Source organism: Vidua macroura, chromosome 26, assembly GCF_024509145.1.
Source record: "Vidua macroura isolate BioBank_ID:100142 chromosome 26, ASM2450914v1, whole genome shotgun sequence".
NCBI lineage: Eukaryota > Metazoa > Chordata > Aves > Passeriformes > Viduidae > Vidua > Vidua macroura.
The window spans coordinates 5430797-5447664 of NC_071596.1; the positions used below are offsets into that span (position 1 = coordinate 5430797).

Sequence of the window (16868 nt, forward strand, 5' to 3'; positions counted from 1 at the left end):
CGGGACCGGAATTGGGATGGGGTCAGGACCGGGGATGGGGCCAGGACCGGGTCAGGACCGGGACCGGAATTGGGATGGGGCCAGGACCGGGCCCGGGCCCCGCGCGCGCTCCCGCCCCGGGGGAAGCCCCGGCCCCGCGCACGCGCGCGCGCCCCCGCCCGCGCCGTCCCTCCCGCGCGCGCCCGGCCCCGCGCATGCGCAACCTCCGCCCCCTCACCGCCCCCTCCCGCCCCGCCGCCGCCGCCGCGCAGGCGCCCTGCGGCCGCCCCCCCTCCCTGGGCCGGCGCATGCGCGTCGCCCCCCCTCGGCCGCGGGGAGGGGGATGCGGACGGGGGAAGATGGCGGCCTCGAACAACCCGCGGAAATTCAGCGAGAAGATCGCGCTGCACAACCAGAAGCAGGCGGAGGAGACGGCGGCCTTCGAGGAGGTCATGAAGGACCTGAGCCTGACCCGCGCGCACCGGGTGAGCCTCGGCGCCGCCGCCCCCGGCTGAGGCGGGCGGGGGGGGGGTGTGTGTGTGTGTGTGTGTGAGGGGCGGCGCCCCCCCCGCGGAGCCCCTCGGGCCGGGGGCAGCGGCGGCGCGCGGCGGGCGGGGCGGGCAGCGCCCCCTGGCGGGGGCGGGCGGCGCCCGCGGTGTGGGGAGGGGAGGGGGGGGAGGCCCCCTCAGCCCCCCCCCCCCCTCACGGCCCCCGTTCCCCCCCACCCCCGGTTCCGCGGCACCGGGCCCGGCCCTCGCCGCCCACCGGGCCCGCAGCATCCTCCGGAGACCGACACCTGCCGCGGGGAGGTGGGGAGGGGGGGGGGTCGGGGCAGCGGCATCACGGCACGGCCGGAGCGGGCCCGGCGGGGCGGGGGCTGCGGCGGGGGCACCGCCGTGTCCCCTGCGAGGGGGGCTGAGGAGGGTCCCGGCTCCTCACAGCGGGACAGGCCCCAGCTCGGAGGGCAGGGGGATCCCGGATGCTGCGCCGGTGTCTGAGGGGAGATCCCAATTGCATCAGCCCGGGACAGGCCCGGCTCTGAGGGGGATCCCGGTTCCTCCAGCCCCGCCCGGAGGGATCCCCAGCTCCTGATGCCGGCACAAGGCCGGGGGCTGCGCTTCGCTCGCAGCTCCGAGCAGGTGTCGCGGTTTCTTCACCGGAGTGCTCGGTGGGTTCCTGGTTGCTGGGCTGGGGTCCCTCCGAGCCCCCCCGGAGCATCCCCCGCCGCTCCGGCTGCGGGCACGGAGCAGCCGCGGGCGGGAGCTGCCGGGCTCGCCGTGGCCGGTGTTGTTGCCGTTACGCTCCGGTTGTCGTAGGTGCAAATTGCTGCACTTCCAAAGCCTCCCTTGGCTGGTGATGTCTCTGCAAAGCCCATCAGCAGAAATTCCCGGCATAACCAATGCGCTTTCCGGGCGCGAGATGCCTTTCCTGGTCCAGATTCAGGGATGTTGTTCTGTTCTTGTCTCACCTGCTCGTGTCAGTGTTTTGTTTTTAACTGCTTCAAGAAAATTTACGAGCCTGTTTGCGGCGGAAGCTTTGCAAGAACAACAGAGCACACGGGTTGGATTTGCAGGAAAAGGTTCCCTTTTATTCCACCGTGTCAGGAGAGGGTAAATATTTGTTTTGAACTGGTGGTGCTGCTGGTTGGATGGGAAGGAAAGGCTCCAGCCTGGGAAGGTGTGGGGCTGGAGCTCACGCTCACCTGGATGTTGGATGTTCCTGCTGGAGTTGGTTGGCACCAGAGTGAGGATAATTTGGAGGTGTTTGTAGTCACTGGAATCATCTTGCATGGCTCAATATCCTGGGATTTTGCCTTCAGTGGTCAGTCCTTGCTGCCACTCCAGAGCTGGGTGTTCCTCAGGGAGTTCTTGCAATCTGCAATTACAGGTTGTCCTTCAATTAACTCACACCTTGAGCTCTCACCTTCTGCAGGAGGAGTCAGAATCCAGATTCATTTCTCCTGAATCCCATCTCAGTTTCTCCCAAATCTGAGCACTCCTAAGCCAGGTTTTGCTCTTGGAAACCCATCACACTCTCAAGAACCTGGTTTTGAGGAAAGCACCCAAGATGAATAACTTTTCTGAGCATTCTGGGTACTGAAGTGATGGAAACACTGAGCAGAGAGCTGAGTAAAATGTCTCCTTTGTAGACTTTTTCTTTCAAATTCCATGATTTCATCGGGGTTTAAAATGCAGCATAAAAGCAAAAAGGGGTTAAGCACAACTTTGCTGTTTGCTCTCGTTTTCGTTTGGCAAGCAGCACGTTGCTGTCAGTTTGAAAACGCCTTACTCAGTTGGTGGAAGCAGCCCAAAATTTCTGTTGCCTTTTCATTATTAGTAATTGTCTTTTTGCAATGTTTACCATCTCGTCTGCTTTATTGTTGGTTACTGCTCAGAGCAGAGGCAGAAATTCTGAACTTCCTTTCTGCAGTGGTCATCTTCCACCTATTTATGATGTTGGATCCGTGTGGGATTTTTAAGTTCTGATCCACCCCATTCCTTTACTACCCTCACCAAAAAAAAACCCAAAAAAACAAACCAACCAAAACAAAAAAAAACCCAAAAATCATTTGAGAAAGAATCAACTTTGTTTTCCAGAGGGTTTCCCTGTAGCGTGGAGCAGCAGAGTGCTGTTTTTCAGCTGGCACAGTGGATTTTTGGCATTTCAGCTCTGCTGGGAGGCGCAGACCTTGCGCAGAGCGGAGGTGGGTGGTCGATGGAAGCTCTGGAGCTGCTTAATTGTCTTGTGAGTGGGACCTTGGTGTTCATAATCCAGAGCTTTCTGCCAGTCCCATAGTAACAAAGTGGGTGAGGACAGGAGAGGGGGAGTTAGTATTTTTTTTTCTCTGTGACATTGACTCCTGTTTTTTGTTTGTGGCTCTGCTCCTTCCCTTTTTTTCCTTTTTTTTTTTTTTTTTTCTCTGTGAGGTTTGGAATTTCAGGACTGCACTGATTTCTGGGCTTGTTTACCAGGGCTTGTCTCAATTTCTCAGCCCAGGGATGCTTTGATGCAGCTATTTACTCACCCAAGGTTGTTGCTGCCCTTTCAAATTGTAATTAACCAAAAAATTAATGTGCGGATACTGCTGAGCCCTTCAATATGCAACTCTTGAAACGCTAAAAAATGTAAGATTTTTAATTTGTGACCTGCATTTTAAGGGTTGTTCTTTTTGGAGATTTTCTCAAGTTTCCATGATTGCTTTTTTAATTTTAATATTCACTTAAAGTCACTTAATTTTTGAGGGCTTTCAGCCAGAACTGTGTTTGAGCTCCCTCTGATGGGCCTTGCAGTCTTACCTTGGAAAATAAAGACCCCCCAACCTCCAAAAAGCTGCCAGTGGGTGCTGTCTCCCAGCCCCACCTGCCCTGGAACAAACCTAGGGAATTAAATCCAGGTTAATGGTGATGTTTGGAGACATTGTGCAAATTTTCATCCTCCTTTGCTTGTTTATTTTTAGGTGTTATCCAAAGTTCTGCGTGGCTTTTGTTACGTTCCTGAAAACCACGTGAAGTAAAAAGTCCGTGTTTATATTTTAAACCTGGCTAATTTTAATACAAAATCCTGTTGCAGTTTAATTTTGTCAAGTGGGGTATGTTGTAATAGCACAGATTTGAATTTTATTTGAAATAAAAATGAAGTAGAACCCCACAGTTTGTGATGGGGTGTGTGTAAAACCCACACACGTCCCCCTGCCACAAAATTTGTACTTAAAAATGAGGCACTCAGTGGTTTTCTGGTTCCTGGTGAAGAGATCAAAATGTCTCTTTGTACATCCCCAGCTCAGAGTTGGATGTAGATAATATGCAAAACAGTATTTAAAAGCTTAGTTAAATCAGGAATGCTAATCTGCTTTTAAAAATGAGAGGCACTAATGATGATGATGATACAGAGCTGCAGCGGTTCCCGATGTCTTCAGCAGGTTTTTATTAAATAATGTGATACAAAAGAAATTCCTGATGACGTAAGAGTGGTTTTGAATGTCTGAGAGATATTAAAGAAATGCATCAAAATCAGGACTGAGCCCTCCTAGCACAGAGATTGATGCTCCAGCTGGCAGCTCAGCTTAAAAGTGAGTTTCTCTCCAACACAAACGTGAATTTTTCAAGCTTTAGAGGGTATTTTTTTCTTCATTAACTTTCCCAAAGTTTGAACCCTGAGTTTGCACATTTCCAGACCAAGAAATGAGTGGCTTGGGCTTCACCTGTGCTCACCACTGCTGTGCTGAATTCCCTTCTCCAGGATCACTGAGGTTGGAAAAGCCCTCCCAGCCCAAGCTTGTCCCCACCAGTGTCACCTCCAGGCCTGGGGACTCGCAGCCCCTCCAACACCTTTCCTTGCAGGAATTCCTGCTGATGTCCAGCCTGCAAAGCTTGAGGCCATTCCTGGGAACCTTGTGGCCATCACAGAGCAGGACCCCAAGCAAAGCAGAGAGTTTGGAACCCCCAGAGGTGCTCCAGGTGCCACCAGTGGCCATCACAGAGCAGGACCCCAAGCAAAGCAGAGAGTTTGGAACCCCCAGAGGTGCTCCAGGTGCCACCACCTCAGGCTGTGGCATCACAGGCTGGCTGAGCCAGCAGTGCCCTTAATTCTTTGAAAGAATGTTTGTAAAGCAGCAGGGTGAGAGGCAGAGGGGACCTGCCAGGGCACAAAGAATCTCTGTTCTTGTGCAACCCTTGGCTTCCCTCAGCCTGCCTGAGCTGTCCAAGGTAAACACAGAGCTCTGCTGTGCCATCCTGGGAAACTGCTCTGAGCAGGGCAAGGTTTCTTCTGGCAAACCCAGGCAGCTTTTGTTGGATTTTTTTTTTTTATTATTATTTTTTAAGGAGACAATGACTTTTTTACGGATTGTCCCATCACTCCCACACAGCCCAGCTGCTGTTGGACAAAGTCTTTCTGTGTGCAGTGGCCAAATCCCTCGGTGTTAATGATGTAGCAAAGCTGGGAAGGCTCTGGGAGCACGTGAAGCTGGATTGTACAACTGCTGCATTTTGGGTGTTTGGTTGTAATTCTCAGGGTGAACATGTGGGACTCAGCTCCGGCTGCTGCGCTTGGGTTTTATTTAGCATCAGCACTGGGTGGTAATTTGCATTTATAGAAGGTGCTCATTTAGGAAGAGAATTTGTTCTCAAGGTGAGGTACAGTCAGTCCTTCCAGTTCTTTGGGGTTGATTTGGGGTTTTCCCCTCAAAACAAGCTGCAGAGGGGAGCTGAGCTTGTGGTTACCCTGAAAAGGGGGAGGTGTGGATACTGAATCTCTTGGTTTACCAGTCAGAAATTGAAATGTGTGGTGCAGGCTTTGAGTTCCAGCTGTGAGTGCAGAAGTGCCCGAGGTGCCAAAGGCCTCGGGGCTGGTGCTGAGTTAATCTGAGTTCTGTGCTGGCCAGGGCTGAGGGAGGATCTCTGCCTGAGTAAAACACCACCCACAAAACACAGGCACAGGAATTGTGCCTCAGAGTAATTTTCAAGAGTATTTGGTACTGAAAAATGATTTTAGTAGCAGTGTGGCCTGAGGGTGAGCTGTCTTCAGGATCTGTGAGCTGGATGGAAAAAGAGCTTTTCCTCCCAGCACAGAGGAGAAGGAGGGGAAACCCCAGGGCCTGGAAAGCCCAGAGTGTGGTTGTGGTTGTGTGAAGACGTGGGCTTGGCAACCATTTTTACCTGTTCTTGGGTTTCTCCATCAGATTAGTTCTTACCGAATTTTTTATCTACTAAACTGCATTTTTATTTTTCGAACTATCTCAGAAACAACGTGTATTGAAATCTGCCACCCATCAACGCCCTGCTCCTCTCACTAACACTCTGTTCTCCATTTTATAATCAATTTATCAATGCCATTGATTTTGGTTCAGCAGCACTTCCTGCACTTCAGGAATATCAAAGCCCTGACTGTGCTGAGGCAGCAGCACTGGGCACATTTCAGAGAGAGTTTTCCCTCCTGTGTCCAGCACTGTGTTCAGTCCAGTGTGGTCACGTGTGGCTACAGCAGGGATGGACCAGATTAAACCAAACCCATGGCTTTGGGGCTTTTTGGGGGGAGTTTTAACCCAAAATTTCCTGCACTGTGTGGATTTTCTGTAAGAAATTCCTCCCTGTGAGGGTGGGGAGGCCCTGGCAGGGGTTGCTCGGGTAAGTTGTGGATTTCCCATCCCTGCAGATGTCCAAGGCAGGGGCTTGGAGCAGCCTGGGGTAGTGGAAGGTGTCCCTGCCTGTGGCAGGGGTGGAATTTGATGATTTTTAGGTCCTTCCAACCCAAACCAGTCTGGGATTCTGTGAAATGATTGAGTGTTATTGAGCACCTCCATTGTCGTGGTAATCAAACACTAATTTGGCAAAAACCAGAGAGCCTCTCAAAAATGATCAATAGGGATTTAACCAAAATGTATTAAAGGCTAAATATTTATCTGTGTTCTCCATTATCCAGCTGTGATTGCAAAGGAACATTTTCTTGAGCAGTGGAAGGGCAGTTTGGTCCATGGCCCTGACAGCATCGATCACTCCCTAATGCTCTGTTCCACACTGGCATCGATATTTTTGTGCCTAATGCAGGATCTGAAACTCAAGTAGGCTTCAAGGCACTTTTCAGCAAATATAAGGCTGTATCTTGGAAAAAAAAATGTAAAGAGAAGAAGCTTCTCTGGGTTAAAACCATTCCTGGTTGTGCTGGCTGGAATTCTGCCCTGGTGTTTTTGTAGCTGTGCTGGAGGAGCTGTTGCTGAGAGATTCCTGAGGGCTTGCAGTGAGGCAGTGAACAGCAGCAAATTCAAAATCAGGTGGATTTTTTGGGAACAGGGTTCATTTTGTGACAGTGACGGGCTGTGACCTCACTGCTGCTCTTCACTTTGTTCTCTTTTGGGCTCAACTCCTCACATTTTGTGAAACAAATGTGATCCCAAAGGCTGTGCTGCCCCATCCCTGGGAGTGTGCGAGGCCAGGGTTGGATTCCAACCCAAACCATTCTGGAATTCCGTGAGCTCGAGGTGGCAGCTGGATGTGAGTCTCTATTATCAGCATCTCTGGAGTTAATATTTAAAATGTTGCTTTGATTTGTTTGAAATGATTTGCATTTTGTGGTGTTGGAAGTGAAATCCGGGAATGAGGATCTCCAGCAGTGTTTGTGGAGCACTGAACAGCCCCTCTTGATCACTTTGTGATTTATGTTTTGGCCTGATCTCCTTGGGGTTTTATAAAGTTGTAACCAAGTGTTGATAACAGCCTTGTTTTGCAAATAATTTCTCAGGAATTAAAAATCCTTCCCCTTGTACCAGAACAATCCTTTGCAATCAAACAACAACACCACACCCCCACAAAAAACAGCTCTTAAATAATGAAGTGGAGGAGGCTCAAGTGTTGCAGCTTGAGGCTGCAGCAAGAATTCCCCAGCCCTGGCTGAAAGTCTCTGCTTCACAGGCAGGTTTTCTCCAAGTGCCTTTTCCTTCCTTTGCCTGGTCTATCACTTTTCCTGATGATTGGGAAAATCTCCTCTGTGCTGTCCCTGCTGAGCTGCTCACTGGTGGTTTCACTCTGGTTACTTATCACTCCAGAGCAGTAAGATGTGTTAACTGCACACTGCAGCTCTGTCAGATGAATTTGCAATTAATTTTGGTACCCAGCTAGTACTGTTTATGTGAATATTATTTTCCTTGGATGGCCGAGGTCTCGGAGGGGAGGGAATTGGAGTTGATATCCCAAAAAATATGAATTTCCAGGCAGATGGTGATAGCTCCCACCTCAGACAGAGGAGCAGTTGTTGGTGACAGGATGGGGCCTCTTCAGAGCTGTTGGAGGAGCAGCTGGTGAAGCTGTGCAGGAGATTTTCCCAGCTCTGGAGCCTCAAAGTGGGATTTCAACATCTGTAAGCTGGATTAAAGGAATAAAAAACCTCCGTGGGAGAAGGGAAGGCAGGGATTGTTTCATCCCCTGACTTCTCACTTTTTGATTCCTTGCAGAGTCTCGGTGTTGATTGTATTCCTGGCAGCAAGAGGGATAGAAAAGATCTGATTTAATATTTATTTAATATCTGAAATACTGCACAAGTTTCCAGCAGCCAGCTCAGACTCAAATGTCTGATTGACCTTCTCCTTGTAATTAGATTTGCCTCTGGTTCAGGGAGATGATTGTGCTGAATGAGCCTTTTGCATTCGAAGAATTTGGACTCTGAGCATATTTTGGATATTTTTGGTACCTGAAGGGTTGGCTGATGCCACATTTTCAAGCCACAAACAATTTTCTGTAGCTTTTGGCCACTCTGAGGGCAGAGTGAGGTGGCCCTGAACCCCAAAGAGTGCAAACATGCCCTGCTTGGCTCCTAATTTACGAAACTTGTAGGGTTACATAACTGAATTTTCATTCTTTAGCTAAAAATAAAAAATGGAACATAAAAGCTATTTTCATCTTACTTAATGAGGGCATCTCTGCTTTTATTTCAGCTTTTCTGAGGCATTTCAATAGGAGGGATGGGGATGGTTGAGGAGCTTTTTATTGAAGCTGGACAATTGTTTCCTGGCGTTCTCTAGATCCCTGCTCAGAAGGAATATTTGCTTTAAAAAAAAGAAGGTCCCTTTTAACTCAGCCTTTTCTGTGATAAATTGATTTATTTTTAGGTTGCTTTGTAGTAATTAGTGTTGCACCTCAGCTGTGTGGGGCAGGGCTGTGTCTCTGCTTTTTGGGGTTGGTTTTTGGGGTTGGTTTTTGGGGTTGCTTTGTCTCCTGCTCTCCACGAATCACCCAAGTGCCCAAAGTTTGATGATAACAAAGACAAAGTGACCCTTGCCTCCCAATTCTCTGCACAATTCATTGTTACCTAATAACACTGACAAAAATAAACAAAAAAATTGGAGAGTGTCGAGCTCCATCTAAATAGAACCAAAAAGAATTTTTTCCTTTCTGGATATCAAATAATAAACAAGCTTCCAGCCCTCTCCTGTGCTCTCTGTTGAATTATCAGCAGCATCCACGCCTGCCTCTCACTGAAAGCCTGGCAGGGAAGGAGGGTGCCACTCTCTGCGCTGCCACGGGCTGGGGTTTGTTTTTCAAAGCTCTCAAATCAGGTTTGGTGCCTGTTGTAGCTTTGCTTGGCTCCCTGCCCGGCGATAGAGCACAACTCGGAAGAATAGTCACTATTTTAAGGCTCCAGTTTGCTGTATCCTGTTTTTGCTGCTCAGTTGTGACTGTGAAGTTTTAAACAGTAAACCTTTGTTCACCAGAAATAGCAAAAGTGGTTTTAAACACCGAGTCGCAGCCTGTGCATTAAGTTGAATTCTTTATTATTGTGCCTTTGTTTATTTATTTAAATCCTGCAAGGTGTGTTCCTAATGATTCTTTGCCCTCGACCACCCAGTGATTCATATTCATTCATTTTGGGGAGGAAAATGCAGTTTTTCTCTGTTTTTACTGTTAGGAGATTAGAAAAGAAATAAAACAGAAATAAAAAATTATCACAGTATTAAATTACCTCCCCTCTCCCCTCCTCTTTCTGGTTCATTTTCTTTGGGCTCACAAGAGAAAATTGATTTTTCTTGTGAAAAAAAAAATGTCTTTTTCTTGTTAAAAAATTATTTATGTAAAAAAAAAAAGGATTTGAGTGTGCTGTGGATTTGGGGGGGGGTTGTAAATAGTGTTGGGGTGTGAGATCTTTCCACTTTGACAGGAATTGGAGGAGGCAGCTGGGGGAGAGCTGCGAGCCTGGCTGATTTTTACAGCCCCGTTTCCTCACGGTTTTATAGCTCAGGCAAGCTGGGGAGCTGCTTGCAGCTCCTGAAGGAGAATCTAATGGGGCCTTGGAATTTGGAGATGACTCATAAGAGGACAAAACAATCCAGTTAAGTGATTTGAGGTCTTAAATAATCTCTTCAACAGGAAGGTGAAGAAAACATGAACTCATGAGTAATAATTGGCTCTCTTGGAGCGCTCAAAGTGCAGCGCTGGGGCTTGGCCAGGGCTCAGCTGATTCCTGCTTTGCTGATCAATAACATCCCAGCTCTCATGAATGGAATTTATTGGGCTGTAATGCTCTTAGCAAAGGATCATTTGGATTGCAGTTCTGAGTTGGGATTCTTGGGGTGTCCTGTGCGTGGCCAGGAGTTGGGCTTGATCCTGGTGGATCCCTTTTAACTCAGCCTGTTCTGTGATAAATTCATTTTAGCTTGATCCTGGTGGGTCCCTTCTAACTCAGCCTGTTCTGTGATAAATTCATTTTAGCTTGATCCTGGTGGATCCCTTTAACTCAGCCTGTTTTGTGATAAATTTATTTGAGGTTGATCCTGATGGGATCCCTTCTAACTCAGCCTGTTCTGTGATAAATTCATTTTAGCTTGATCCTGGTGGGTCCCTTCTAACTCAGCCTTTTCTGTGATAAATTCATTTTAGCTTGATCCTGATAGGTCCCTTCTAACTCAGCCTGTTCTGTGATAAATTCATTTTAGCTTGATCCTGATGGGATCCCTTCTAACTCAGTTTAGTCTGCAATAAATTTATTTTAGGTTGACTGTAATGGTCCCTTTAAGTCAGACTTTTCTGTGAGAAATTTATTTTAGGTTGTTTTATAGTGGGTGCTGTGTTGTACCTCAGCTGTGTGGGGTAGGGCTGTGTCTCTCCTTTTTGGGGTTCCTTTTTGGGGTTGTTTTTGGGTTTGCTCTGTCTCCTGTTCTCCAGAAGTCACCCAAGTGCCCAAAGTTTGATGATAACAAAGAAGAAGGGATCCTTGCCTCCCAATTCTCTGCTTCCTGGACATGCAGCCTACAAAAATGAGTGGTTGGAGTCCCAAATCCCAAGGGTGGGAATGCCTTCCTCAGCTTATCACAGACTGGAGATAAGAACTGACTCCATCACCTCCTTCTCCTCTGTCAGAGCAGGGAATTTGCAGTTCTGCCTTAATTCTGGAGAGGTTTTTCAGCAGCTGCAGGGGCCTCCTGCAGGTGTTGCAGCTTTTGAGCCCTCAGGATTTTCCTGGGAAGCCACTGGAAGTGCAGGATTGAAGCAATACTATCAGGTAACCTTAAAAATAATCAGATTTACAAAGTCTCAAGTCAGCTGCCTCGCCGTGCCCTTCCCTGTGCCTGGTAGTTTTTATTACTCTCATGATGAAAACAGCTTTTTCTGAATCCCAGTTTGTTTTTCCATGGAGCTCCCGTTTCATTGCAGGAGATGGAAGAGGAAGATTTTGCTCCCCCTTTGCTCTGTGCTGAGCTGGTGGGAGCTGGAACAATCCCAGGCAGCAGCACAACCCTTTGCTCCTGGTCCTTGGAGGTGTCACCTCCCGTTTTGTTGCTAATTTTTGAAGTTTCGGAGAAAATTTGGGTGTTTTAGCAGTGAAAATAAAAATCCCTGAAAATCAAGGCTGGCCTCATGTTCTCAGCTCAGCTCTGAGGAAGGAGTTGCTTGGGAAGTGTCTCAGTGGCAGAAACAAAACTGCTGCTCTTTTGTGCCTGCTAAATTCCAAGATATTACAACAGCTTCCTTCCCTTAAAAAAAAAAAAAAAGCAACAAAAATGCTCTTTTTTTGGGCCTTTTCCTACATTTTTGTTCTTCCTGGCTGCGTTTGCTTGGCCTGAGAGCCGTGTTTGTGTCCTGACACGGCGATGGGATAATGGAACAAATCCTTAAAAGTGACTGCAGTGACAGTTGTGGTGCTGGAGGAGTAAACAATGATGTAGCAGTTCCACGAGCCTGGGGTCACATCCAGTTCATCCCATATGTCTGCAGTTTTTCGGGGTAATTTTCACTTTGTTTCTAGTAGACATTTGGCTTCCTGTTTTGGCTTTGCTTGTCCCATTCCCTGCAAAATCCATCGCTCCAGGACACCAGGATCCTTGGGAGCCCAGCAAGGATTGGCACAGGCAACAAGGGAAACTTTTCCTGGGCTTGTCCTCACTCCTCTGTCCAGAGCCAGCCTTCAAATCTTCACTTTCATGACACTTAAAAACACCCTGAAAATTCAAAACACCCCCTCCAAACCACTGCAAAACATTTTGTTCCAAGCCGCTGCTGGAATCTCTGGAGTCCCAAGCGAGGCAGGCAGAGCAGCTGCTCTCACTGTGGATTATCCCTTTCCTCTCAACTTCAGCCTTCATTTCCTCTCCCCTCCTTCCTGGGAGGAACAGCTGTGCCTTTGGAGCCTCTGCTGCTCTTGGAGCACGGCTGGAAACTGCAGGAAATCGGTGACTTTAGAAATCTGCCTCTTCCTGAGTGTGACAGCCCAGTCAGACAGAGGCACAGGCTCCTCTGCTCTTTATCCTGACAAATGGGGCTGGGAGAGCGAAGGAGCTGCCTCTGCATCCCCTTCCCTCTTCCTCGTGGCCATGGAATGTTGATTATTCCCCAAAAAAAAAGCCCTGGTTGGAGTCCCAAATCCCAAGGGTGGGAATGCCTTCCTCAGGTGATCACAGACTGGAGATAAGAACTGACTCCATCACCTCCTTCTCCTCTGTCAGAGCAGGGAATTTGCAGTTCTGCCTTAATTCTGGAGAGGTTTTTCAGCAGCTGCAGGGGCTCCTTTGTGTTCACACAGGCACTGCTTGGGATTTCAGAGCCCCCTTTTTTATCTCTCAGCCTGCTCACCTCGCAGGAGTTGCAGATATTTTTTATCTCCCTCTGGCTCAAGCCCTTTCCTAGAGGATCAGGGTGTTTTATCACAGAATTTGAGCTGTGGTTTGCTGTTATCACACCTTTTTTCTTTCTCTGAGGCGCTCTGAAAGACAATTTCAAACATGTGGCTTTGCACCATAAGATTTATTTCCCTCATTTATCAGGGCATTGAAGATAAACTCCATTATTTACATATTACAGGTGCCTGCTGAGGTGAAAATATTGCTGTTGCTAGATTTCACAATATTAATTTTTAATTGCGTGGGAAATTAAAATAAAAAGCTAAACTTGCAAATCCATCTCTTCAGCCATTGAATATTTGATAACAGCATGAGTGAATTTATATCAGTAACATGTAAATAATGGAAGTATTTGTAATTATTTGCAATAAATTATCCAAAACATGATAAAATTTTAAGAACAAGCAGTATTCACTGAGTAGAGATTAAAAAGTCCAAAAGTCTTCCCAACCTTCATTCATCTCTGGGAGCAGCAGGATATTTTAATTCATTTATCCTCACTCCCCAGGTGGCATCCAGAGGTGCTGGTGGCTGACTGGGAGCCTCTGGAATATTTGGAATATCTTCATTTATTCCCACTTTTCCCTGGATTATTCCAGGCTTGGAGCTCCACTCAGACTTTTGAGTTGCTGATGAGAGAATTAAACCTGCAGGGAAGGACTGTGAGGAATTCCAGAACAGCCTTTCCAACATCCCCCTGCTGGGATTATTCCCATTTTCCAGGAGGATCCCTGAGATGGGAACAGTTTGGGATCTAAAACCAAATCCTCTGCCCCCTGAAACTTGTTCTGTGCTCAGAACTTTGTGTCTGCTCATTATTGATTTTAATTTTCAGCTGCTGGAATTACCAAAAGTGTGGCCAACACAGAAATCCCCTTTTCCTTGGTTTACCAGGATTTTTTCTCACTCATTTGTGATTCTTTCCTCACTGCATTAAAGAAAATAAATCTCAGGCAGTTTTCAGGGAGGGTGGGCTCATAAACGAGCAGTTATTTCAATGTGTATTCATTTTTATTTTCAATGTTTATTCATTGCTACTCAAATTTTAGTAATTATTTAAGTAGCAAGCGTTGAGTTTTTAAAATTCGAATTTTAGTGTGAATTTTGGACTGTTAACAGAAAAAGGTTCCCTTGAGAAGCCAAAGTCTGGGTGGTTGGAGAGTTTTTGGCACCTTAAAGAACTTTTTAAATAATTCAAGGGTTCATGAGGTGATTTGTAGCTCGTGGCAGCACTGCCACTAAATCTAACCCCCAATTATTAAATGGCTGTTAAGGTCTCTTTCTTTTTGAGCTTTTATTTGCTTTTCTTATCAACACGAGGACTGTGGATGGGGAGAAATCTCCCTTTGAAGGCTCCAATCCCCTGGGATGGCAGCAGGAGCTGCAGCTTGTTTGACTTGCTGTTTAATCCCAGCTGCAGAGAGAAGCCACACCAGGACTTGAGGAGCCTCTTTTTCTTCTGCTTCCTCTCTGGCAAGTTCCTCACATCCCAAATCCACTCCTGACACCAATCCCCAATCCTGCACCCAGCAGGGCTGGCTGCTCCAGCTGAGAATTCCTGGGAAATCCATCCCTGCCCAAGCAAACTCAGCCTGGCACAACGGGATTTCCCAGTAATGCAGCCTCTAAAACTCCCACTAAATCCTGCCTGCAGAACTGAAGGCCCAATTAAGCTTTAATAATACTTTTCTAATTTTAATCTGCGCTGGTTTTGCTGCTTATTAGGCTGGAGGTTCTAAAGAGGAAGGGTTTTTTTTTTTAAAGGGTAAAAAATGAAATTATAAGAAAGCTCAGTGTGGAAACTGCAAGGCAGTGCAAAAGCTGTTATCACCAAATCTTTGCTTCCTGTAGTCATCAGATATCTGGGGTTTTATCAAACGGACACTCCACCCTTTTATTATCGTTCTGGCAGTCCACATCTCATCTGTTAAAAAAGGCATTTTAAGAAAAACCTTTACTGTGGATTTGAGTTGATTTACAGTGCCCAAACTGCCAAATTTCCCAATAAGTTCTGCCCACAAATTTGTAATTTACTCAGAATTTTTCAGGGAAGAATTTCAGTAACTTCAAGTATTGAATTCTTAATAAATGCTTTGTTTAATTCCTATCTGCATATTAGAAAATCTGTAGGAAAACCGGATTTGTATTTAGGGTTTTGTTTCTGTCTTTATTTATTATTTTTTTAATTGTAGAACCTGAATCTCTCCCTACAAACACAGCTGTGTGTCCAGCAAACTGTAACCCAAATGGAAAAATTGAGGTATTTCATATAAATATTCACATCAATTATGTGATTTTTCATGATTTATTGAATTTTAAAGGAAAAAAAATAGGAATAAGAGAAAGGCTGGTGGAAGGAAAATTACAGATTCCATTTGGATCTGGTGTTTGGGGAGCATTTCTTCAGAACAAGAAAACCAAGTAGAAATAAAGTGGTTTAACAAGCAAAAGCTGCTTCCTTACCAAAAGCTTCCTTGGGAAGGAACTGGGATATTTAGCAATATTTTCAGCTGTCAGGGAGCTGCTCTTGGCCACACCACAGAGAGATGGAAAAGCTGCAATGTAGAGCCACCAAATTCTGGTGCTTCATGAAATTAATAAATCTGGTGAGCACTCAGTAATTCCTTGTCATCCTCCCCTGTCTAAATTCATCCAGAATCCAAATTGCACTAATTGAATCCAACCCCAGGAGATAACCCTGGGGCTGCCCTGACACTCGTTAGCATTTCCAGAGTAATTGCAATTTTTCTGTTCAGAAAAGGCTTTTCCTTTTTGTTATTTTCTTTTCAATTCAAAGCCCTCTCAAATCCTCAGCCCCAGTTGTGCCATGTACCTGCTCCTCCTCGCAGGGTGGATGGAGAGGAAAATGAAATTTCATTTTGGTCACAGCATCTGTTTTCCTAAAGGGTGGGGAGGCCCTGGCTCAGAGTGCCCAGAGAAATTGTGGATTTCCCATCCCTGGAAGTGTCCAAGGCCAGGCTGGAGCAGCCTGGGATAGTGGAAGGTGTGGGGTGGAATTAAATCATATTTAAGGTCCCTTCCCAAACTTTTATTCTGGATTTTGATGCTGCTTCCCACTGTGCACTGAGGTATATGAGAGAAATTTGCAGCTTTGTTTTTTTTTTTTGCAGAGAAGGGAAAAACCAGAGCTGATTTCACTCCTGATTTCCTGCTGGAATGACAGCAAGCTCCTAAGATTCAAACAAAAGTTTTCTTGCAGCTCAAAAGGCGGAGCTCGGAGGCGCTCAGGACACAAATCCTGCTCTGCTTCCACTTGATCTTCCCAGATTGCAAGTGGCAGTTGTTGATGGGCTCCAATAAATGCGGAGTCTGGGGGCCACTCTCTCCTGAAAGGCAGGAGCTGAGCAGAGCAGCCAGCCCAGCTCTCCCCGGTGTGCTGATGGATGAGAGCAGCAATCTCTGCTCTTATTTCTGGCACGCATCTCCAGGAGTGTTTATCCTTGCTAAAATCAACGGTGCAGCCGAGGCACTGAACAGCCCGGCCTCCCCAGCTCTTGGGTCGCCTCATTTCCATGGAAGTGCAGCAAGAAAGACAAATGCTCCTGACCTCCCTGTGCTGTGCTGCTTTGAGGTGGGAATATCCTGAGAAAAACCCAAAATCCTAAAAAAACACAAAGCCACCCCCTCCTCCCTGAGTGCCTTTTGGAGGTTCTTGAAAGGAAACCAACACCTGTTGAAATAGTTACTTCAATGTTTGGCCCAAATCCCAAACAAGGCTTTTTTTTTTTTTTTTTTCTTTCTATTTTTTTTTTTTTTAACAACAAAAACATATGCAGGGGCCAAGGAAAAAGCACAGCTAGTTCTGATATTGTGCTTTTTGTGCTCTGAGTTGGAGGGGCTGTGACTCATTAAGTGATACTAACACAGGGTTTCTCTAATTTCACGTCTCGCTTCAGGAATTGCGTGGCAAAATATTGCACAAGAAAAGCAAAGGGGCCTTTCCTGCTCCTCATGTGGGACCATTCCGAGCCATTTGATAGGGAAAACTGGGAATATTTTCTAAATCTTCAGCCTGGGGGGTTTATCTGCCCTTTTTTTTAAGGAAAAACCCCTCAAGCACTGTGTGGGTGGTGTCTTGCCCTAAGAGCTGAGGTTTTGGGAGCAGCCTGGCAAAGTCTGGACAGGACCTTGGAGCTGTTTTCCCACCTCAGGGATCCTGGCATTCTGAGCTCTGTGGGGAGGTTTCACCTCCAGAGCCAGCTCCTGAGTCAGGGATTAGTTTGGTCCCTCAGCTGAAGCACAGAGATTTTGTGCAGTTGGAAATTGC

General features: G+C 46.9%; 1 protein-coding gene across 2 annotated transcripts in view; it reads left to right on the top strand.

The window, feature by feature from the left end:
* Nucleotides 1-277: 277 nt before the first annotated feature.
* Nucleotides 278-16868, top strand: part of CRTC1 (CREB regulated transcription coactivator 1) — a 53719-nt gene continuing 37128 nt past the window's right edge. For both annotated transcript variants that reach the window (XM_053999566.1, XM_053999567.1), the window contains exon 1: nt 278-464. In XM_053999566.1, coding sequence (XP_053855541.1) covers nt 288-464 — 177 coding nt within the window. In that variant the 5' untranslated portion in view covers nt 278-287. The remainder of the gene's footprint in view (nt 465-16868) is intronic.